This window comes from Mya arenaria, chromosome 5 (assembly GCF_026914265.1).
Source record: "Mya arenaria isolate MELC-2E11 chromosome 5, ASM2691426v1".
Classification (NCBI taxonomy): Eukaryota; Metazoa; Mollusca; class Bivalvia; order Myida; family Myidae; genus Mya; species Mya arenaria.
In genome coordinates, this window is record NC_069126.1 from 73,615,161 (window position 1) to 73,641,780 (window position 26,620).

At 36.2% G+C, this 26,620-nt stretch overlaps 1 protein-coding gene across 1 annotated transcript in view; it reads right to left on the bottom strand.

Annotated features, from left to right (window-relative positions):
* Positions 1 to 26,620, bottom strand: part of LOC128235945 (cubilin-like) — a 103,844-nt gene that overhangs the window by 17,820 nt on the left and 59,404 nt on the right. The window contains exons 38-52 of the mRNA XM_052950732.1: positions 24,788 to 24,920; positions 24,019 to 24,218; positions 23,444 to 23,628; positions 18,954 to 19,161; positions 17,916 to 18,119; positions 17,413 to 17,571; positions 16,273 to 16,460; positions 15,525 to 15,877; positions 12,821 to 12,999; positions 9,975 to 10,184; positions 7,542 to 7,682; positions 6,824 to 7,005; positions 6,032 to 6,200; positions 4,977 to 5,183; positions 716 to 868 (exon numbers count right to left, since the gene is read on the bottom strand). Coding sequence (XP_052806692.1) covers positions 716 to 868; positions 4,977 to 5,183; positions 6,032 to 6,200; positions 6,824 to 7,005; positions 7,542 to 7,682; positions 9,975 to 10,184; positions 12,821 to 12,999; positions 15,525 to 15,877; positions 16,273 to 16,460; positions 17,413 to 17,571; positions 17,916 to 18,119; positions 18,954 to 19,161; positions 23,444 to 23,628; positions 24,019 to 24,218; positions 24,788 to 24,920 — 2,871 coding nt within the window. The remainder of the gene's footprint in view (positions 1 to 715; positions 869 to 4,976; positions 5,184 to 6,031; positions 6,201 to 6,823; positions 7,006 to 7,541; positions 7,683 to 9,974; positions 10,185 to 12,820; positions 13,000 to 15,524; positions 15,878 to 16,272; positions 16,461 to 17,412; positions 17,572 to 17,915; positions 18,120 to 18,953; positions 19,162 to 23,443; positions 23,629 to 24,018; positions 24,219 to 24,787; positions 24,921 to 26,620) is intronic.

A 26,620-nucleotide genomic window follows, 5' to 3' on the forward strand; every position in this document is an offset into this window, starting at 1 on the left:
ATTGTCACACTTTTGCTACAAAGATTATCAAAAAAAACATAACTTTGGTAATCTCCAAAAGCCATAAGATTTCCAATTAATTAGCCTAGTTGTTCCCTTATTCTATAAGATATCAACAGCAACATTGTAGAGTTATGAGCAGAGTGTTTCTTGTAAGAAGCACTGCAGAAACTCAATAATTTAAAATAAAAATATAAATTACAATCTAAATTGGCTATAATGGCTCTAAAGCACCCCTTATGAATTGCCACATCACAAAAAAATATTGACAGAATACATATTACGGATTTTTTTTGACAAAAAAAATCGGACATTGGAACCAGCCTGTTTCTTCTTCTTTTTGGGGGGAGGAGTGGACAGGCTTGCACGGATTGAGATTAGAAACTTTTAGAAGCTCTGTAGAGGATGATTCCCAACAGGAGATATTTTAACAGGCCAGGTGAGATCACCACAAGGGAAATGGCCATAGTCAAAATAAAATTCAAAGCATTCTCAATGCCTGGAATGCCTCCCTCTGACACCAGAGATTATGACAAAGGTGCCTGCTCTAGGGGTGGGATTTATTTGTCTAAACCTCCTAGTCCCATTGGGGAAAACATTAATAGATGCGTAAATGGCACCCAACAGGTAAAAAATACCAATTTTGTAACACAGAAATAAGACTGCAGCTCAGACACCGCACATAAGTGCCATAAAGAATATAACAGGTCATTACCTGTAAAGTTGTACTGCAAAAAGAAGCCTGTGTCAACCTTCGATGCATCAGTTTTAAATCTGATCCATACACTGGGCATCGGTGTTATAATCGGTGGATGCCTGGTGTTGTTTCCACAATATTGATCAAGGAGCACTCCATCTTGGGAAAATCCTGGAATAAACTAGAGCTATCACAGGAGTGAATACTCCATTCACAACCCTGTAATAAACCACAGCTATCACAGGAGTGAATACTCCATTCACAACCCTGTAATCAACCACAGCTATCACAGGAAGTTCTACCCCTTCAAGCCTGTAATAAACTAGAGCTATCACAGGAGTAACAAGGAAATAATACAGGTGCACAAAATCACATATACAAAGGTTCACATCATGGTCATGGATAGCTGAAAGTTTGAGAAAAATATATTGAAAAATGACAAAGGAGTAGGCCACCAAAGCGAATATTGTAACAAATTTAAGGCCTGTATGCACCTAACTTCAGGACTTTTGATGGTCTTTTTAAGGACAAAATCAATTAAAGGTCTTTTTAAGGCCATGCAAACATTCTGATTAATACAGGTGCACCAAATCACATATTCAACAGTTCATATCATGGTCATTGACATCTGAAAGTTTGAAAAAGATTTATAGAAAAAATGAGAAAAAATGACCAAGGATTAGGCTAGACAAAGCTGTATAATTTTTGCCTATTTTAACTTATTCAGGGGCCATAATTGGAGACATGATCATGTGATTCCAACCACAATCACAGAGGCAAATGTTCTCACCATGGCTAAAAGTTTGAAAAAGATTCATTCAAAAATGACGAAGGAGTAGGACGAACAAAACTAATTTTACCCAATTTAACTCATTAAGGGGCCACAACTCCACTCAGGATCATGTGACTCCCACCAAATTCATGGAGGCAAAGGTTTACATCATGGCCATTAATATTTGAAAGTTTGAAAAAGATTTGCTCAATAGCTTCAAAGAAGAATCCTGGACAAAGCTAATTTTGCCCAATTTAACTCATTAAGGGGCCACAACTCCACTCAGGATCATGCGACTCTGACCAAATCCACAGAGGCACAGGTTTACATCATGGTCATTAATATTTGAAAGTTTGAAAAAGATTTGTTCAATAACGACAAAGATGAATCCCGGACAAAAAAAAACGGACGGACAGACGGACAGACAGACAGATGGACAGACGGACAACCCGATTCCAGTATACCCCCCCCCCCAAACTTTGTTTTGGGGGGTATAAATACTCTATTCACAACCCTGTAATAAACCACAGCTATCATAGGAAGTACTACCCCTTCAAGCCTGTAATTAACTAGAGCTATCACAGGAGAGAATACTACCCATACAAGCCTGTAATAAGCTAGAGCTATCACAGGAGAGAATACTCCATTCACAACCCTGTAATAAACCACAGCTATCACAGAAGTGAATACTCCATTCAGAACCCTGTAATAAACCACAGCTATCACATGAAGTACTACCCCTTCAAGCCTGTAATAAACTAGAGCTATCACAGGAGAGAATACTACTCCTTCAAACCTGTAATAAGCTAGAGCTATCACAGGAGTGAATACTACTCCTTCAAACCTGTAATAAGCTAGAGCTATCACAGGAGAGAATACTACCCATACAAGCCTGTAATAAGCTAGAGCTATCACAGGAGAGAATACTCCATTCACAACCCTGTAATAAACCACAGCTATCACAGGAGTGAATACTCCATTCAGAACCCTGTAATAAACCACAGCTATCACAGGAAGTACTACCCCTTCAAGCCTGTAATAAAGTAGAGCTATCACAGGAGAGAATACTACCCATACACGCCTGTAATAAGCTAGAGCTATCACAGGAGAGAATACTCCAATCACAACCCTGTAATAAACCACAGCTATCACAGGAGTGAATACTCCATTCAGAACCCTGTAATAAACCACAGCTATCACAGGAAGTACTACCCCTTCAAGCCTGTAATAAACTAGAGCTATCACAGGAGAGAATACTACCCATACAAGCCTGTAATAAACCACAGCTATCACAGAGTTGAATACTCCATTCAGAACCCTTTAAAAAACCACAGCTATCACAGGAGAGAATACTACCTATACAAGCCTGTAATAAGCTAGAGCTATCACAGGAGAGAATACTCCAATCACAACCCTGTAATAAACCACAGCTATCACAGGAGTAAATACTCCATTCACAACCCTGTAATAAACCACAGCTATCACAGGAAGTACTACCCCTTCAAGCCTGTAATAAACTAGAGCTATCACAGGAGAGAATACTACCCATACAAGCCTGTAATAAACCACAGCTATCACAGAGTTGAATACTCCATTCAGAACCCTTTAAAAAACCACAGCTATCACAGGAGAGAATACTACCTATACAAGCCTGTAATAAGCTAGAGCTATCACAGGAAAGAATACTGCCCCTTTAAGTGTGTAATAAACTAGATCTATCACAGGAGAGAATACTGCCCCTTAAAGGGTGTGATAAACTAGAGCTGTCACAGGAGTGAATACTGCCTCTTTAAGCGTGTAATAAACTAGAGCTATACTGCCCCTTTAAGGGTGTAATAAACTAGAGCTTTCACAGATGTGAATACTGCCCCTTTAAGCGTGTAATAAAACTAGAGCTATCACAGGAGAAAATACTGCCCCTTTAAGCGTGTAATAAACTAGAGCTATCACAGGAGAAAATACTGCCCCTTTAAGCGTGTAATAAACTAGAGCTATCACAGGAGAGAATACTACCCCTTAAATCGTGTAATAAACTAGAGCTATCACAGGAGAGAATACTACCCCTTTAAGCGTGTAATAAACTAGAGCTATCACAGGAGAGAATACTGCCCCTGTAAGCGTGTAAAAAACCACAGCTATCACATGAGAGAATACTGCCCCTTTAAGCGTGTAATAAACTAGAGCTATCACAGGAGAGAATACTGCCCCTTTAAGCGTGTAATAAACTAGAGCTATAACAGGAGAGAATATTGCCCCTTAAAGCGTGTAATAAACTAGAGCTATCAAAAGAGAGAATACTGCCCCTTTAAGCATGTAATAAACTAGAGCTATCAAAGGAGAGAATATTGTCCCTTTAAGTGTGTAAAAAAACTAGAGCTTTCTCCGGAGTATATTTTACCCCTTCAAGCTAGCAATCAACTAGAGCTATCACAGGAGAGAATACTACCCCTTCAAGCCTGTAATAAACTAGAGCTATCACAGGAGTGAATACTACTCCTTCAAACCTGTAATAAACTAGAGCTATCACAGGAGAGAATACTACCCCTTCAATCATGTAATAAACTAGAGCTATCACAGGAGAGAATACTACCCCTTCAAGCCTGTAATAAACTAGAGCTATCAAAGGAGAGAATACTACCCCTTAAATCATGTAATAGACTAGAGCTATCACAGGAGAGAATACTACCCCTTCAAGCCTGTAATAAACTAGAGCTATCACAGGAGTGAATACTACTCCTTCAAACCTGTAATAAGCTAGAGCTATCACAGAAGAGAATACTACCCTGGCTTCAAGCCTGTAATAAACTAGAGCTATCACAGGAGTGAATACTACCCCTTCAAACCTGTAATAAACTAGAGCTATCACAGGAGAGAATACTACCCCTTCAAGCCTGTAATAAACTAGAGCTATCAAAGGAGAGAATACTACCCCTTAAATCATGTAATAGACTAGAGCTATCACAGGAGTGAATACTACTCCTTCAAACCTGTAATAAACTAAAGCATTCACAGAAGTGAATGCAACCCCTACTATTACAGGAGTGAATACTGCCCCTTCAAGCCTGTAATAAACTTGAGCTATTTAAGGGAGGAACAATTATCCCACTATCCACTTAAACACATGGTACTTTAAAAAAAGGAAAAAAAAAGATGAGAATGCAGTTGCTCATGAAAAGGTCATTAGTATACTTCATGACAATAAAGTATTACTCTTTCATTCCACATGCGGACAACATGTGGTGATTTATAGGTCTCAATACATAAAATGCCGCTATGAAGTCAGAATTTCAGAACTGTCATCATTGAAATTGTGTCCCAGTCCTGTGCATGCTGACTTTTGATTTTGAATTGAGAGCGGCCTAAAATTACAAGAATGAAAATTTTCAATATGTTATTTCACTGTTTTATATCATTTTTATTTCACTGATAAATCTCTATAAATCACCCGAAAGCATATAATAAAAATGATGTTATTTAAGGGCGGCAATGTCATTTATGAAAAATTACCTTCTCTGGCCTCCAATAAGTCATATCTACATGTGGAATGACTCTCGAGTTTGATGCTTACAATCCGTATCAAAATCGAGGTATTTCTCACACTCTCCTGGTTCTGTAACGTCCATATACATTCTAGGTTGTTTGTGTAGTTGTTTGTTCCATTGTATCCAGGTGACGTCAGGTTGCCAGGAGCTGATATTATCATCCCTCCACATTCTGTGCGATCAGAAAAATGTTTCAAATTAAGTAGAAAGGTTTTATTTTGCATGTCATTGTTTTACATGTAGTTGTTTTTTGATCAAGTGATATGATGCTCAATCTGCTTAAGACTGCCCTTAATAATTACCCTCTTTGTTTGCATGATTGTGTGAACATCTCTGAATGTGTTTAACAGTCATGAATATTTATTACATGGTGGTTCATTATGTCATGTCAATTCCGCCTGTGTCAATTCCGCCTGTGTCAAATCATTACACAACTATTTGGGAGACAAAAAGGAAAAACTAAATTGAACATGGGTTTTTAATATACTAATCAATTTATATAAAACCTCACGAAGTGAAAACCATCTACAGTAGTGTAATAAAAGTCATTTTTTATATCACATCTTATACGTTCTATTTTTAAAGAATATACAACCTAAATTATTTTTTGCTATGATTATATCTGCATTGAAACACATACCAGTAATTTTTATCAAACCTTCACTGCACAGATTATATTTTAAAGATACAAGATGCAAGATACAAGAATCTTTATTTAAAGTTGGGTGCATAAAAAATTATGCTAACAAGAAACATTTACTCAATGAACTATTTTCTGAATTTCAAAATTGTTTCACTTTCTCAGAAAATTTAAACAAATATGAGGAAGAATCAGATAATCTCAACCAATGTGCCAAATTCAAGACAGACTTTGTAATACAATAAACTGAACATTCCTATTCAACAAGTATTGAAAATCACAGAAATAACCATCTTCCCTGCATGTTAAATCAAAAAAATTTTTTTAACCGGTCTGCTCAAAATCTCATTATGTGCCAACATGTAATAACTATCGTCTACCTAATGGTTCATCAGAGCTCCAGAATGCTCGGAAGCCTCCATTGGTAACAGAACCATCTGTGCGGAACAAAACACGTGCAGTATTTCCCGATGTCTGAATCTGCGCAGGGGGTGCGGTTCCACAATATTTAGCGATCTGTGGGGAGTCTGGGAACACTCCATTGTAAATCTGAAATGGGAATCTGCATGATTGAGGCAATTGTTACAAATCTACAAAAATGGGCAACATTTCTCGATGTTTTAACATGGTCCTGCAAAATTGATCAACTCTGATTCTAAAGTAAAATGGTGGTTGGGCTTTTCTAAGGTTTGGAGTTAAAACAACCAAGTTAAGAGTTCACAAAACGACTTGTAAAATAAATTAAAGTTTCAAAGCCAAGCAGTAAAAAAATCATGAAAACAATTACAAATACCAACTGCTTTCATGAAAGCTATACATAAAACTCCTACTTAGATTTAAATAACTTCAGAAAAATCTATATGAAACAATGTAAATAAACACAAGTTTTATGGCTGGTTTCTTTACTGGTTTCCTGGTCTTGCACCATATTTTCATCAGTCCAGAGTTAACGCAAAAAAGGACCTTTCTACTTCTTTATTGAATGTCATTTAAAAGCTTTTCACTCTCATGCTTCTCAGACATCTCAGAAAATTAATCATTCATTTTGCTGAACCTAGCTTAGACTTGTGAATGTGATCATCCCCATGACAAGTTTTGTTCACAAACACCAAGGTTAGAAGACAAGCCTGTAAACAAGAATGTTAAGGCACAAGAAAGAAGCTGTAACTTACTGCCACATAATCATATCTGCAGTATCTGTGATTCTCAATACTGAAAGGATCGAATCGCAGTGTAATCCTCCTTCCTTCTGGAACCCGAATTCTCCATTCACATGTTCGACGATGTGGGTAATTTCCGGGGAAATTCGGTGACTGGAAAGAACCTGAGGGTAATATAAGGTCTCCACCACATTCTGCAAAGAAAGTATAACAGTTTGTATCCAAGACCTTTTCTTTTTTAAAAGAAAATTTGAATTCTCCACTCACATATAAGGCAATTCTGTGATTTTAGGAGTTATGCAGGAAACTTCTATGTGCATATTTCAACATACAGGTACACCAATGGAAAATATTCACATTATTGCTTAGTATTATGATTATTTTGCTGAATATTGAAATTCAAGGTTAGCTACTATTTTTTCAACTCTGTTGAATGCAATTTCATTAAAGGAAATCCTATTATGCTCGTATAAAACACCACATGACTCTTCAGAAAGCTTGAAGGCTATGGACAAAAAGCCATGACAGGGCTTTACTGAAGCCCATTACATCAGTTGTAATGCAAGGGCACAGTTGGATAAACATATATAAAGTGTTTTGGTTTTTTGCTATTTGCACAAGAGGGGACAGGAGGATACTCACACGATTAAGAATAACATAGAGGGAAAAACCTTTTTTATAATTATAAACTAAATTTATGAAATATTATTCTTTGTTGAAAAGATCTCACCATCAACACTAGCTTCGAAGTTAACACTGAAACCAGTGAGTTGTCTGATACCATCCGACACAAACTTGACATAGGCCAAGTTATCTGATGTCATAACTGGTTGTGGGATCTGGTTGCCACAAGCCTGCAGTAGCACTGGTCCTGTAAAAATGATTTATTTATAAACATAAGACACCATGGACATTAGACAAGACACCATGGACATTAGACAAGACACCATGGACATGAGACAAGACACCATAGACATGAGACAAGACATCATAGACATGAGACAAGACACCATAGACATGAGACAAGACACCACAGACATAAAACAAGACACCATGGAATTAAACAATACACTATAGATATTAGACAAATCACCATAGACATTTGACAATACACAATAGACATGAGACAAGACACCATGGACATTAGACATGACAACATTGACATACAACAAGATACAATAGACATTTGACATTAAAACATTGACATATGACATGACACAATAGACATTAGACAGGACACCATGGACATACGACATGACACCATTAACATAAGACATGTTAACATTGACATACGACAAGACACCATGGACATAAGCCCAAGACACCATGGACAAAAGACATGACACCATGGACAGTATACCAGACACCATAGACATTAGCAAAGACACAATGGATATAAGACATGACACCATGGACATTAGACAAGACACCATGGACATAAGACAAGACACCATGAACATACAACAAGACACCATGGATATAAGACATGACACTATGAACATTAGACACGACACCATGGACATTAGACAAGACACCATGGACATTAGACAAGACACCATGAACATACAACAAGACACCATGGACATTAGACAAGACACCATGGACATTGGACAAAAAAACCATGGACATTAGACAAGACACCATGGATATAAGACATGGCTACATGGATATTAGACAAGACACAATGGGCATTTGACAAGACACCATGGGCATTGGACAAGACACCATGGATATAAGACATGACACCATGGACATTAGCCAAGACACCATGGACATAAGACAAGACACCATGGATATAAGACATGACAACATTGCTATTAGACAAGACACCATGGGCATTGGACAAGACACCATGGATATAAGACATGACACCATAGACATTAGCCAAGACACCATGGACATAAGACAAGACACCATGGACAGTAGACAAGACACCATGGACATAAGACATGACACCATGAACATACAACAAGACACCATAGACATTAGACAATACACCATGGACATAAGACAAGACACCATGAACATACAACAAGACACCATAGACATTAGACAATACACCATAAACATAAGACGTGACACCATGAACATAAGACATGACAACATTGCTATTAGACAAGACACCATGGGCATTGGACAAGACACCATGGATATAAGACATGACACCATGGACATAAGACAATACACCATTGACATTAGACAAGACACCATGGACATTAGACAAGACACCATGGACATTGGACAAAAAAACCATGGACATTAGACAAGACACCATGGATATAAGACATGGCTACATGGATATTAGACAAGACACAAGACACCATGGATATTGGAGAAGACACCATGACCATTAGACAAGACACCATGGATATAAGACATGACATCATGGATATTAGACAAGACACAATGGGCATAAGACAAGACACCATAGACATAAGACAAGGCACAATGGGCATTAGACAATACACCATAGAAATAAGACAAGACACCATTGACATTAGACATGAAACCATAGACATAAGACAAGAGAATACATAATATAAGATGAAAGTGATTCTAGTTGCTATCAATGAATATTTGCTAAGATCTGAATTATAAATTACAAAAAAGCTTATATAAATGTTAATATTTAAATAGTATATTACTTTAAAAAAATAATCATAACAGCAGTTTCTTTCATCAACTAAATTTAAGAGCAGAATGGGAGATGTGGTTCTTGTGTGTGGTATCTTATCAACACTAGCATCTGCCAAATATTGTAAGATCATGAATTTTAAAATAAAACAAAACGAGTGCCAGAATTGTAAAATAAACTTTACAATAAAATTTTAAATCAAAGTAACCCTAAAATAATATTTCCAGCCAAACTATTTGTTTCAAAACATATACCCTTACAACCAAAACTAATGGATTCAAAAAAAGGATGGTACTGATAATTTTGTTGACAAGGTGTCTGCCTCCCATCGAAGGGATCTTGAGTTCATACCCAACCAGGGACACACCCTTAGTCTCAGGCCCTCTTTACACCTCATAGGTATGTATACACACCTACAGGTTTCTACCCAGGAAACAGAGTAGAAGCATGATCATATCAGATTTTAGCAATCTCAAAAATCAAGCTTAAAAATATTGGTATTAAGTGACCATGGTATTATTTACTCACCGGTTGCGTTTATTTCCCTTATCTCAATATAATCCTCAGCACTACAGTTTGCTGACCGAGGCAGATTCATTGCAGAGAAAGTGAACGTCAGGAAATGTCCGACAGGTCCTTGAACAGTCCACAGGCATTCCAGGTTGTTGTCGTAGTTTGATGGATAGTTTGGACTGGTTATCAAGCCGGACTGACCCGATAAACGCCCGCCACAGGTAGCTATATTTTATACATTTATATGTTGATTTCTTTTCTGCATTGTTAACAAAATCAATCATGGTATTTACACTAAAAACAATTATTGTAAAATCATTACTATTTGTGGAACATAAGTTTTCATGGTCTTTGTGGGTTGGGTAGTCCACGGATTCAAGATCACAACGAAAATTGGACCTTTGATTCTCAAATTATACTGCCTATGTAAAAGGGTATACATGTACATGTATATACATGAAGGACACATGGTCGCTGTATACAGTGTAGGTACCTTAATCATTGTTTATAACACGCCTCCAACATAAAAAACGCAATGCTTTTGGTCCAGGACTGGTCACAAGGTGACCCCATATTTTCCCATATTGGGTCACCATATTTATATCGAACATAAACGGCATCTATTTTCCGATTCCGATGAATATTCTGATGAATAATTGAAACATGTAAACAGGTTGTTGACGTGATACATATGTTACGGGGCTAGTAGGTGACCTGATATGGGATATTCGGGGCGCGGGAAACCATATTCGGATTCAAGCTTCGCTCTCACCCCATATGGTTTCTTTTGCCCGGTATATCCCATATCGGGTCACCTACTAACCATGTAACTTAAATTATTACTATTAATATGTTATATATTATTTAACTTCAATGATAACAAATTAAAGACAATAACTTGCATTCTATGATGTTGTTTTTTGTATGACATTGCAGGAAGTTTAAAACTGCTGACTTTTAACCTCAAGGGGCCATATTCAATAAGCATCTTAGTAACAATTAATTTTCATCTTAGTGAAAAAATGTCTTTTTTCTAATTTGAATTTTAAGAAAATGGACAATGTTTATACACCAAAAATATGAAAATAAGCATGAAAATGGTCTTAACAATATATGCATATGAATAAATCGAATGAAAAGAAGCGGGTATTTAAAATAATCCTTGTCAAAAATTATGAAGTTTTCACTAATATGGAAATATTTACTAAGATGCTTATTGAATACGGCCCCTGTGCAGGAACATGTAAAACATGCTGAATATTAACCTAGTGTGTTTAAGCATTGGTACTTGAGTTGTTTCTTTGATAAAATATTTAATTGATTATTTTCCAGCAGGACCCTTCCTGTTTTTTCACAGTTCGCAAAAAAATGCTTAATTGACATTCAATGGCTTCACTATTTAATATCCTTAATGTGAGTGCATTTATGATTTAATTTACAAATCAAGCAACAGTTGACATAAGTATATATGCTAATTGGCATATTGTCTAACAGTAGTATTTCTGTGTCATAAACAACTCTACGTAGATGACAGATAGCATGAGATCGGGCCCAGTGAATTTGCAGACAACTTAGGATTGCAGTTTCAACTTTTTGCCAAACTAAAATATGACGAATAAATAGCTTATCTGGTGTGGCCCAGTATCTCAATCATAAATTAAATTTTAAAACTTCAGCTGAGTGACAAATGACCATACTAGACAAGTCTTAATTTTGAAAAACGATCACTCTTAAAACTTTTACTTATTTAAGGCCGAGTCTCATGTCGTATAATTAAACTTACTATTCTGAGGTTGCTTTAATATAATATTAAATATATTGAATCACTACACATCTCACTTGCACAATTACTTTGGGCACTACTTGTTATGCTAGAAATAGACAAAAATAGACGTCCCAGGGAGGCAATTTTAATAAAGATCTTAGTCCTTTTAAAGCTGCACTCTCACAGATTGAACATTTTGACAATTATTTTTATTTTTTGTCTTGGAACAAGCCAATTTTTGCGAAAATCCATGGAAACCAGTTATATAAGACTGCTGACCAAAAATTAGATCGCAGATTTTTATAATTAAGTTCAAAAATTGATGTTTTATGCATTTTTCTTAAATCGTTAGTAACGGTTTAAGCCATAAAACATTAATTTTCGAACGGAAATATGAAAATCTACAATCTGATTTTTTGTCAGCAATCTTATTGCACTGGTTTGCAGATATTTACGCAAAAATTTGCTCTTTCCAAGACAAAAAATAAAAAAAGTTGTAAAAATGGTAAATCTGTTAGAGTGCAGCTTTAAGTCTTAAATTGAAATTGTCTTTGTGTCATAGTTTCATTATTTATATATTAGACATATTTTATAAGTGATAGAAGATCAAAACACATTAATATCTTAAACTACGTATATTATGTTTGCTTGCCATACAAACATTCCTAACAACTAAAAACCACTTACGACATGATGCTTTCTCCTTATAACCTTGTATAATTTTGTTTTTATGTACATACAGTATGCAATCGTGTTTTTTATAAAATAATATAAAGGATTGTCAGCTTTTGGCAATTCTAAAATAATAAAAAAACATTATTTAGCTACATATTTCCGGGAACTGAACTTAAAACAGTGTTAAAAATAAACACAAAGTTAAGAAAAGAAAAAAAAAAGATTGTTTTTCCATTATAGACATTTTTACAGATTTAATATTATTGAATTTACAACCAAATCCTTTATTGAAACAGCCCCAGATTCCGACCTACTGACTATACTGAGTCTTAAAACCCATACTAGGAACACTGTTATCCTCTCAGATCTTATCCATTCGGAATCTGAAGTTTAAAAAAAAAAAAAAGTCATTAATTCCTACCTATCTTATACTGGGCCTTAAATCCCATCCTAGGTACGCTAGCATCTGTTCGGAATCTGGCGTAAAGAACATTGCCTGTCGTAACAACTGTGTTTGGATGAGAATAACCGCATAATCGACCAAGTGACTCTGAGTTGATTGTGCCTCCATCTCGTAACTCGATGAAATCATAGTTGCAACTGGAAATAAACAGATTCAGGGTGCACATTCATTGAATATCTACCAATAAAAATGATAGAAAAAATGTAAAGTTCAAGAGAAGTCTCATTCACTTTCAAGTTCATGAATTATTCTACAATGCATCAATATACATGTAGTCAAGCTCAATGATTGTAGAAGAGAAATAGAAATACATTTACATGTTTTTATACAAGCAGTAAAAATGTAAATAATTCTAAATGTCACGGCGTGTGTGAACCAAGAGCACCACAAAATGGACCCCAATGCTCCCCTGTTTCAATCAGAGGACATAACTTGAAAAATATTAAAGCCAGATTTCCAAAGCTTGCTACACATATCATATTTTCATCAGCAACATTTGGGTTGGTCCTCATATGATAAGATCAACTCATTTAGTATTTGCACAAATTCACTGCTGACAAAACCAGTACTATGAACAAACCTTTTTTTAATTTCTAAATACAAACAGACAAACTATAGATCAGGGGCAGTATTCAATATAACTCTTATCTTTATTCTTAAATATGGTTCAGTGATTCCATTCAGTCTATTGGCCAGTCCAATCATACGCTTAGATTCTACTATTAAACTTCCGTAAGATCTAAGTTGGTTATTGGAATACGACCCCTGTGATCTTAAGAGGTTCAAAGGAAAGTTGTACAGCTTGAGAACCTGATTTATTTACTTTTAAATACTATAGGGTTAATACACCTTTCTGAGGTCGTTACCATCTGCAAAGGCCCGCAAAATGGTTTACAGCCCGACTGCGTCGCTATTATTGCATAAAATACACACCATGAGAAACGTTTGTGTTTAAAAAGGCTGTTAAATGTCACGAATATGCAAAAACAGTTAGTTCAAAATAACCTCCAAACAGGTGCTTGTGTGATGTCATAAGTGATGCCATTGAAAAAGTTTTACATTAAAACGATTCGGGCCGCAACATAACTCGGCAGTTGCATTTTTGTTTCGACGACATTTTTTGCATTGTTTATTCATTTAAAAAGTGTTGTTTTTTTAAATTGACTGGATTACTGGGAGTATTTACACACTAATTTAAGCCTGAAAATTTTGTAAACATGTTCTTGATAAAATGTACAGCATCTTCAGCATCAGAGAAAAAAATATTTGAAATTTCTTTGTTCATTGCATACCACGTAATGGAATCATGTCCATATAGGTCATTCGTTCTGAATAAAATCGACAGAAATAACTAAAGTTCGGAGGAGTTGAACGTTTTAGACTTAATTTAGTGCATTTAAAGCAAACAAATTAGTCAAAACAACTGCAGAAAATACTAGTAAATACACATTAGCATGCCAGGAAAAGAAAACTCAGAAGAAAATATGTAAGTTAGATGAGGTTTATTTAATTTGTTGATATTTGTATACAGCTATATATGCTGAAATTTGTTTTTGTGCAAAAGTTGGCATTGTTGACCCACTTTCGGTCAGAAACCAGGTCGCTCAGCTGCCATTGTTATGATGCGAGCCCTGAAAGCGCTTATGTAAAACAAAAAGCCGGTCATTAACGACACGTGAATTTACTGAATAATGCACGTTTTCTACTGATAACGCCCAGGTTTTTGCGTTTTAACACACCACGATAATAGACCGAAAACACACATTTTATGCAATAAATTAAAGCTTTACTCAAGCTCCAGAAGCATGTTAATATTCAGGAACATGGTTTTCATGTTCTTCAATGAACCATGAGGATAAGCATGAAGAAGAGAACACTTCCAAACTATCTAGACAGTTACTTCTCACATGCTTCAGTGAATAAGTTGTTTGCTATTTCGAAGTTCATAAATTGTTGCATTATCCATGTCTATTATCATAAATATGAGCAGCTCGCCAATACAAAGAAGAGGGCAAATTCTCGTCATCGATAGATATAGCAATTGACTCACAAACTTCCCTCAATTCTGCATATTATGATCGTCAAAAAAAATCCCACGAGTATTTAATTTGTTTAAAATGGCCGCGTTATGTCTACAGGAAATGATGATTAGTGTATACTTGTAAAATAAGTACCACTTTTTTGTTGTTCTGTTTTTTGTGCTGTGACATTTAATTATTGTTTTCGTATTAGCAATTTGTTAATTTTTGCTAAAACATAAAATATTTTGTTCTTATATTGCTCAATAATGTGAATTCTGTGACTTTTGGCCTCATTTCGCTGTAGTAGCCTCCCCTCACTTCATTTCACAAAATCACATTTGAATTCATACGTGCATTTGACAGATGGCGGTAAAATTAAATCAAATTGAAATCGAAATATAAAAAGGAATAATTAAATAGGCATGTATATAATAAATGGAATATTACGATAAAATGATTTTCTGGTGACCTGCATCACGTCTCGTTCGGTTCTGTCTCGACCTGCGGTCCTATCATAATATCCCCTATTTATTGGAGATGAGATGGGCATTTACAGGGGCTTAGTACCGTTTGTACTGGGTACCTATATTTATGAAATGTTGTTATTAACTATGTTTATGAAATGTTGTTATTCAGCTTACTTGCTGTGAATTTCAATACTGAAATCCTCGATAAAGTCCACCTGGATCCTCTCATTAGCCGGCACAGTGATAACCCATATGCAGTCCACATTATGTGGATAATTCTGGGGATAATTTGGCGAGGTGAATGTCCCAGTGGGATTATCTGCTGTGAGGGCAAGTTGTCCGCCACACGTAACGTGAACCTCCGAGAAAGTCAACGAGAACCCGGATCCACTTACAGCTCCATCTGATACAAACTGAACAGTGAGATAATTGCTGCCTGTTTCTAAGGCTTGTGGCCCACTATTTCCGCAGTATTTGCCGTCTGTATTGCCAAGAGGTGGAGAGCTCGGGTATTGACCGTTCAGTAGCTGAAAGTAAATAAATCATGGTGATTGGTTCATGTGATAATGCTTTTTGGGTCATCAGCATCTGAGTATAAAATTAAGAGGCATTGAAATTATAAATCTAACAATTTTGACATATGATCTTTTAATAACTGTAAACACCCCTTACATAATTCTATTAACACACACTCAGGGACACATGAATGTTAAACTTAGGGTCAAAGATTGGACTGGCTGTTCACTCACCTGTCCATAAAATCCCCTACATGACCTCTGAAAGTGTAAGTTTTTGTAAAAGACCACACTGACTGTTAACTTTCCTGTTAAAAATATCCAGTAGATGACCCGTGTGATCCCTTAATGCTAAAAAGGCTCAATGTTAAAGTTGAGGTCAAAGGTCGCACTGACTTTTCACTCACCTGTACATAATCTCCCCTACATGACCCCTGTGACCCTTGAATGTTAAAGTTGGGGTCGAAGGTTGCGCTGACTGTTCGCCCAGGAGGAACAACAATGCTCCAAGTACAATTGCTATTGGCTGGATAGTTGTTAGGGAAACTCGGGGAAGAAACTGCCCCACTATTGGCTCGAATTTGGCCTCCACACACTTTGAAATTGAACAAAAATAAGAAACAATTACTAACAGATCTCATTGAAATGATTCACTTGTCATAAAATCATTTTAACAAAGTTGTAAGGAGCTGTTATTAAAGTCAAAGAAGTTTATGACTACCGGTATGTGATTCTATCTGCTTAAATTGTTGGTGAAAAAATTGTTTTTATTTTAATATTTTTAACAGTCTTTTCTGTAAGGGCACCCAGCAGTATAACTGACAAGGCATGCAATAAAAAAGAACTACTAAATCAGTTTCCTCGATAAAATTTTGGCATTTTTTTTCTCAAACATGTGAACTCAACCAGCCGTAGATTAAATCTACTGCTTTTGAGACCTCCCTACCACTATACCGCTCTGCCGACAAAATCTTTCACTTTTGAAAAAATATAAAAAAAATTGAACCCATTATACCACCACATCCTGGAACTAGAATGACATTAACCATGCTAAAATGACCAATAATCTGTCTCTTTAAAGAAAATGGTGCAATAAACAAGTTGTCAAATCACTCGACACCTCCACCAGGACCATTGCTAAGTTACAGAACAAAAGACCCATCCTACTTAGTAGCATTCTTTGTGAATTGGCATGCTACTAATCAGCATTCTTTGTTAATCTTAAAGGCATATTATAATGCTTTCAAAGCAACATTTGACAAGACCCTGAACCATGATGTATTTCAGACGTATTTTCCGAAAATCTAAAAATAGTAACAACCACCAAGTGTTTTTGTCTTAAAATTTAAGGAATTAAAAATTTCTACTGCTTTTGAACACAATCGTAACCGCTTTGGAGACCCAAATCCACCTCTCTGACATTGCCAGAGGTTCACATGTCTGCTTTCTTATGGAAAAATAATTGAATAATATCCAAGATTTAGGATGGTAATAATTTTTTAAAAGTTAAAAAAATAAAAAAAAATAAAAATACACCTCAAACTTACCAGCTTTGTACTGAATAATGAAGCCAGTTCCGTTGACGGAAACATCAGATGTGAATTTCACGGTCATCCCGTTGGCTCTTGAAATGAGGGGCTGGGCATTACCAACCCTGCCACAAAATGTCCCCAGGATTGCACCATATGGTCGGTTATAATAATTGTCTTTGAAGGGAAAAAAGAAATAAAATAATATTAAGCAATCTGCATTTGAACTTATCACTATAAAAGGATTTTTGTTGGATAATAGGATGCATTTTTGAGTTAAAAAAAAAGAAATTAAAAATGATATCTAATAACCATAAGAAATTTATTAGTCTTATAAATACCCAGAGTGCTCTTTTAATTAACTTTCATTTACATTTTAATGCAACTTTCATGTAAACGCTCTAAGAAAGGCTTGGGCATTAAACCAAAAACAATTAAATATAGTCATCGTTAACCTGTCAAAATTTTAGATTAACTCTATGGCAATTCATAAAAATCATTTAAAAGTAAAAATTACTCACTACTGTATACTTTGACTACATCGTAGATGCAAGAACCATGGGTCTCGATGTCAATATCAGTGATGTTTAACCACACCTTGGTACCCAGCCTTGTATTTAACGTCCATACACAGTCTAACAGAGACTGGTAACCAGTAGGATACCCAGGGGAAGTGAAGGTTTGTACACTGTCAGTTACATTGAGGATACCACCGCAACCTGGAACTAGAATGACATTAAATGTCAATATTTAGTAATGTGAAACCTGCACCCCCTAGTGCACAGTCTTACATTACGTATCCACACATATCAGTAACTGATAGGATATTCCAGGGACAAAAATTGTACATAAAGGATACCGCAACAACCTGGAATTCTGAAACAAGAACGACATTAAATGTCAATATTTAGTGATGTGAAACCTGCACAATCTAGTGCATATTCTTATATTACACATCCACACACAGTGTAGTTAAGACCAGTAATGGATAGTATATCCTAGGAACAAAAATGTTACATTGAGGATACTGGCACAACCTGGAATTCTGAAACTACAATGACATTAAATATCAATATTTAGTGATGTGAAACCAGCCATGCGTTCAACAAACCCCTTGTAGTTGTTGTGTTGCAGCAGGGATACAAAACAAAACCTGCCTGCTTATGTTAGACAAAACTCACCCTGCTGAGCACACTGCAGGTCTTGTATTTAATTTCCATCCATACACAGTGTAGTTAAGACTGGAAACCAGTAAGATATCAAAGGGACAGGATGGTTTGTAAACTGTCAGTTACATGTGAATCTAGTTGAATGACATAAATTCGCAAATTATAGTGATATATCCATACTTGACATGAAACCCATAGAACATCAAGAGTAGGAAAATGGCTGAACAGAATCTCATTTCAAAACATTGGTGCACAAACAGGTGCTAAAAGGTGATACAGTATATGAAGTCCACTCAACCCTTTACAAGATAAAATTCCCAATAATACAATTGAACATATTGTTCCTTTTACTTTAATGTCAATACATGTATACACAATACTTTATCAAACCTGGAGTGGTAGAAGCAGTAGGAGCAAGCGTTGTGATTGGTTGATCCGATGTAGCCTCCCATCCAAACAGAAAACCCTGGCCAGTGCTCGACCAATCAGAATGGAACTCCACATGCAGCTGATTGGTTGTTGAAATCAACATGTCAGGTACTGTAGTTCCACAGTAGCTGCCGATGATAGGGCTGTCACTCGTACTGCCGTCTCGAATCTGTCAAATAGTTATGATTAACAAGAGAAGAAAGGAATTTTCTAAATTCAACATATAAATGATTTATACACAATTCATATGTTGAATACAAACTTGATTATTTCACATAAATCATCCTAAAAAATTATCACCCAGTGTGAGTTAATTGTGTATGGTTGTTTTCTTCGAACTAATTTTTGAAACTTGGCTGCAAGCTGAAATCTATGCATGAATCTGCTGAAGACACCACCACTGTCAACAACCATGACACAAGGGTACTGACAAAAATGTCACCTCGTGTTCTTCACAAAATATACAAAAGCGGTGGTTACCAATGTTTATAATGATCAAATTGATAAAAAAAGCAAAACTTTTACCATTGAACTATTATTTAAGCCGAAGTTATAAACTTTGATACACCCATGTGTATGGTCACTGGCACCATGATATTGTCACTGGTAACATTAGTATTGTCACTGGTAACATGCGTATTGTCACTGGTAACATGTGTATTGTCACTGGTAACATGAGTATTGTCACTGGTAACATTAGTATTGTCACTGGTAACATGAGTATTGTCACTGGTAACATGTGTATTGTCACTGGTAACATGAGTATTGTCACTGGTAACATTAGTATTGTCACTGGTAACATGAGTATTGTCACTGGTAACATGCGTATTGTCACTGGTAACATGAGTATTGTCACTGGTAACATGAGTATTGTCACTGGTAACATGAGTATTGTCACTGGCAACATGAGTATTGTCACTGGTAACATTAGTATTGTCACTGGTAACATGAGTATTGTCACTGGTAACATGAGTATTGTCACTGGTTACATGAGTATTGTCACTGGTTACATGAGTATTGTCACTGGTAACATGAGTATTGTCACTGGTAACATGAGTATTGTCACTGGTAACATGAGTATTGTCACTGGTAACATGAGTATTGTCACTGGTAACATGAGTATTGTCACTGGTAACATGAGTATTGTCACTGGTAACATGAGTATTGTCACTGGTAACATGAGTATTGTCACTGGTAACATGAGTATTGTCACTGGTAACATGAGTATTGTCACTGGTAACATGAGTATTGTCACTGGTAACATGAGTATTGTCACTGGCAACATTAGTATTGTCACAGGCAACATGAGTATTGTCACTGGTAACATGAGTATTGTCACTGGTAACATGAGTATTGTCACTGGTTACATGAGTATTGTCACTGGCAACATGAGTATTGTCACTGGTAAAATGAGTATTGTCACTGGTTACATGAGTATTGTCACTGGCAACATGAGTATTGTCACTGGTTACATGTGTATTGTCACTGGTAACATGAGTATTGTCACAGGCAACATGCGTATTGTCACTGGTATCATGTGTATTGTCACTGGTAACATGAGTATTGTCACTGGTAACATGAGTATTGTCACTGGTAACATGTGTATTGTCACTGGCAACATGCGTATTGTCACTGGTATCATGTGTATTGTCACTGGTAACATGAGTATTGTCACTGGTAACATGAGTATTGTCACTGGTAACATGAGTATTGTCACAGGCAACATGTGTATTGTCACTGGTTACATGTGTATTGTCACTGGTAACTATCGTATTGTCACTGGTAACATGCGTATTGTCACTGGTATCATGTGTATTGTCACTGGTAACATGAGTATTGTCACTGGTAACATGAGTATTGTCACTGGTAACATGAGTATTGTCACTGGTAACATGAGTATTGTCACTGACAACATGAGTATTGTCAGAGTTAACATGTGTATTGTCACTGGTAACATGTGTATTGTCACTGGTAACATTAGTATTGTCACTGGTAACATGAGTATTGTCACTGGTAACATGAGTATTGTCACTGGTAACATGAGTATTGTCACTGGTAACATGAGTATTGTCACTGGTAACATTAGTATTGTCACTGGTAACATGAGTATTGTCACTGGTAACATGTGTATTGTCACTGGTAACATGTGTATTGTCACTGGTAACATGAATATTGTCACTGGTTACATGTGTATTGTCACAGGTAACAAACATATTGTGTATTGTCACTAGTAATATGTGTATTGTCACAGGTATCATACGTATTGTCACTGGTAACAATGGTATTGTCACTGGTAACATGAGTATTGTCACTGGTAATATGTGTATTGTCACTGGTAACATGTGTATTGTCACTGGTAACATGAGTATTGTCACAGGCAACATGAGTATTGTCACTGGTTATATGAGTATTGTCATTGGTAACATGAGTATTGTCACAGGTAACATGAGTATTGTCACTGGTAACAAGCGTATTGTCACTGGTAACAGGAGTATTGTCACTGGTAACAGGAGTATTGTCACTAGTAACATGTGTATTGTCACTGGTAACATGCGTATTGTCACTGGTAACATTAGTATTGTCACTGGTAACATGCGTATTGTCACTGGTAACATGCGTATTGTCACTGGTAACATGTGTATTGTCACTGGTAACATGTGTATTGTCACTGGTAACATTAGTATTGTCACTGGTAACATGTGTATTGTCACAGGTTACAAACATATTGTGTATTGTCACTAGTAATATGTGTATTGTCACAGGTATCATACGTATTGTCACTGGTAACATGAGTATTGTCACTGGTAACATGAGTATTGTCACTGGTAACATGAGTATTGTCACTGGTAACATTAGTATTGTCACTGGTAACATGTGTATTGTCACTGGTAACATGAGTATTGTCACTGGTAACATACGTATTGTCACTGGTTACATGAGTATTGTCACTGGTAACATATGTATTGTCACTGGTAACATACGTATTGTCACTGGTAACATGAGTATTGTCACTGGTAACATTAGTATTGTCACTGGTAACATGCGTTTTGTCACTGGTAACATGTGTATTGTCACTGGTAACATTAGTATTGTCACTGGTAACATGAGTATTGTCACTGGTAACATGCGTATTGTCACTGGTAACATGTGTATTGTCACTGGTTACATGAGTATTGTCACTGGTAACATTAGTATTGTCACTGGTAACATGAGTATTGTCACTGGTAACATGTGTATTGTCACTGGTAACATGTGTATTGTCACTGGTAACATGAATATTGTCACTGGTAACATGAATATTGTCACTGGTTACATGTGTATTGTCACAGGTAACAAACATATTGTGTATTGTCACTAGTAATATGTGTATTGTCACAGGTATCATACGTATTGTCACTGGTAACAATGGTATTGTCACTGGTAACATGAGTATTGTCACTGGTAACATGAGTATTGTCACTGGTAACATGCACATTGTCACTGGTAACATGTGTATTGTCTCTGGTTACATGCGTATTGTCACTGGTAACATGTGTATTGTCACAGGTAACATTAGTATTGTCACTGGTATCATGTATATTGTCACTGGTTACATATATTTTGTCACAGGTAACATACGTATTGTCAATGGTAACATGTGTATTGTCACTGGTTACATGGGTATTGTCACTGGTAACATGAGTATTGTCACTGGTAACATGCATATTGTCACTGGTATCATGTGTATTGTCACTGGTTACATGAGTATTGTCACTGGTAACATGTGTATTGTCACAGGTAACATGCGTATTGTCACTGGTATCATGTGTATTGTCACTGGTTACATATATTTTGTCACTGGTAACATGTGTATTGTCACAGGTAACATGCGTATTGTCACTGGTAACATGTGTATTGTCACTGGTAACATGCGTATTGTCACTGGTAACATGCGTATTGTCACTGGTAACATGTGTATTGTCTCTGGTTACATGCGTATTGTCACTGGTAACATGTGTATTGTCACAGGTAACATTAGTATTGTCACTGGTATCATGTGTATTGTCACTGGTAACATGAGTATTGTCACTGATTACATATATTTTGTCACTGGTAACATGCGTATTGTCACAGGTAACATGTGTATTGTCACAGGTAACATGTGTATTGTCAGAGTTAACATGTGTATTGTCAGAGTTAACATGTGTATTGTCACTGGTAACATGTGTATTGTCACTGGTAACATGTGTATTGTCACTGGTAACATGTGTATTGTCACTGGTAACATGTGTATTGTCACTGGTAACATGAGTATTGTCACTGGTATCATGTGTCAAAACTTTATGTGTGTATGGGGAACATTTTTTGAGTTATGGCCAAACAAAAATGCAAATAATGACATTGTAAAAGCTGCTTAAATCTAAAAAAAACAAAAGGCAAGCTGAAGAACAACAACACTTAAATACCAATACCTTGAGGAAATCAAACACACATCCATTGAAGCTGCTCTCCATGTCCATTGTAGTAAAAGTGACCTTGACCCTCATATTTATGGGCACAGTGATTATCCATACAACATCGGTATTGTGTGGGTATTGGTACGGGTAGCGGGGAGAAGATATTTGGCCTACACTGCCTATTACATCTCCACCATAATCTGTAATACAAGTGTCACTCAATATGCAGACACAGTCACAGTCCACATATACATTGTGGGTATATTCTTAAAGATTGAGCGGGTCAGATATCTGACCAGCAGTTTCTGTTATAACTACACCATACACTGTAATACATTTGTAAATATTCAATCAATTAATCTGAAAGTCATATTGTTGAGATAAATGAAACTTTATTTAAGAAAAAGTCAGTTTTGCAATTGAGTCACAGGATTTGATCATTGAACATCGACATCACATGATTTCATGTTGGCAATAATAACTGTACTGCAAAAGGAAGTCATTGAGGTTTGAATCAAACATTGTGATAACTTTATCCAAATTGTTACAAGATAGTTAGCTTCAAACAAAAATCAGCATTAACCCCTAACCTGCTGCATACTGGGCCACAAATCCTCTCCCAGTCGAGGAATCATCCGAGCGGAACTTCATCCACACTCCGTTGTACGCTGTCAGGTTGGATGGTATGTCATTACCACAAAATCTTCCGAGTAGTGGGCCTCCTAACTCACCCTCATGTAGTTCTATGTAGTCATAGTTACAGTTGTCATGGGTCTCAAGGTCAAATACACTGAAAAACATTGTGATGCACTACAAGGATCTGAAAACAAAATGTACAAAATGGTTTTACCTACACTTTTTATCTATACAGCTTATTTAAATAAGCTTATATGAGTCCTCTCCCTTAATAGTTACAAAATGAAACAAGAGGCGTGTCCTAAAGTGTGAGAAACAGCAGGTATGTCTAACAGTGTGAAACACAATATGTATGCCTACAGTGTGATACACAGCAGGTATGTGATAAAGTGTGAGAAACAGTAGGTATGTCCAACAATGTGAGACACAACAGGTATGCCTAAAGTGTGATACACTGAAGATATGTCCTAAAGTGCAGGTATGTTCTATAGTGTGAGACACAACTGGCATGTCCTAAATTGTTAGACACCGCTAGTGTGTCATAAAGTTTGAGACACAGCTGGTATGTCATAAAGTGTCAAACACAGCTGGTATGTCCTTAAATCTGAGAAACAGCTGGTATGTCCTTAAGTGTAAGACACAGCCTGTATGTCCTAAAGTGTGAGACACACAAAGTTTGTCTACAGGTTGTGACATAAAAGGTATGCTTCTATAAATACGCACCTAAATGACAATTGGACTTTATTTCCAGGAGAGACAGAAACGGTCCATACACACTCAGTGTTAATTGGATAGCTGTTAGGATAGCCTGGGCTGGTGAACGCACCACTACGGGATGTGAAATCACCCCCACATGCTGAAATATATAATACATGGTCAGAGACAGTATACAGTCAACAGTGTTGATAGAACAGCTGTCGGGAAATCCTGGGCATGGGAACGCTCTATTACGGGATGTGAAATCACACCCACATGCTGGAATATATAACACATGGTCAGACACAGTATACCTTCAACAGTGTTGATAGAATAGTTGTTGGGATAGCCAAGCTTGTAAATGCTCTATTACAGGGTTTGATTTCACCACTGCATGCAGAACTACCTGTCATTTATCCATAACTTTCTGAAGTTTATTCCAGAATTTGAGTATAGACATTTGCCACCTTTAGCATGAAGATATAAATTATAATAAATAGTATTGAATGATAATACAAATTAAACACTACATAAAAGTCTATTTTTACACTCAAACAAAGAAACATAAAGTTATTTAATTAAATCTTAAATATTTAAGATTTCTTAACAACAACAAATCTAGTTAGCATTGTTAATGTAGCTTTAGAGTAAGCAGCACCCAAAATGCACATATTTATTATTAATTGTTCATTTAATGCTACTTAAAAGTAAGGAAACTTAAAGCATAGTTGCCGAGTTTACTTTCTTAAGCTGTTCGTAAGTGATTGCTGTACAACAACTTCCATGTAACGGTAAATAATAGCGGGTAGCTTAACCTTGCTTAGAATAGTGGTGTTTCAAGTACATATATCTGGGTGGGGTAAAAAAAAAATCTTAAAGTAATGTTACTTAAAATAAGGCAACTTCAAGTTGATTGCTAGATTTTCATCACCATCTGCCCCCTCTTTTTTTTCACCACAACTTAAATTTTATTGACTCAAATAAAAATGTTGAACTAGGGTATTGCTGTCGGTCCGGTACTGTCTGGGAATGGCTTACCATGGGAATACCAGCCAGTGTTGATGCCAACATTGACATGTTGAAAAGGAGAATTGTTACGATGTTGTTAGTGGTTCATCTAGAAACAAATGTAAATATGGTGCATTTCAGAGACAATCGTTAAGGCGATCGTTAGCTGGTTTTGGTAGTACGACCAAAATTACCGATCCGCACCGTTTCAGAGACGCAACGTGCACCTGCTTTATCGTTAATATTGCTCGCAAACCTACGACCGGTAAGAGGCACTCGTTAACTTAACGATCAAGATGGCGGACAAAGATTTTCTCCATATCAAAGTATATTGTTACTTTTTATCAACATTTAAGAGTTTAATATTGCGTGTAGCATGTTCGCTGGTGTGGAATTTTCAAACTATGTCTAAAAATAGCTGAAAACAGTACGAACATGTTCTATTTCCGCCGTTCTGTCAAAAGCGGATTTTAACTGTAGAAGATGTAAGCTTTTTGTTATATTTTGTTAATGTGCTGATATTGAGTACATCTAAAACATGGAATATGATGTTGAATTTGATTTGGTTCCATTGCTGTTTAATATGTCATGTAAAACATGTTCTTGAAATTCTTCTATTTCGGATGGTTTTTAATTCGGATAAATAAATGCCTGTACATATTTTGTTGTTATATTACCGGTCTTTGTGGCATGTAGTCAGTGAATTATTAAACAGTGTTACCATATTATCATCTCATGATATAACATAATTATTTTTCTTAATTTTACACATCTAAAACTGATGCTAAATATGTAAATATAGATACTGTACAGTAATGTAAACAACACTGTCACAACAAATAAGTTGATTAT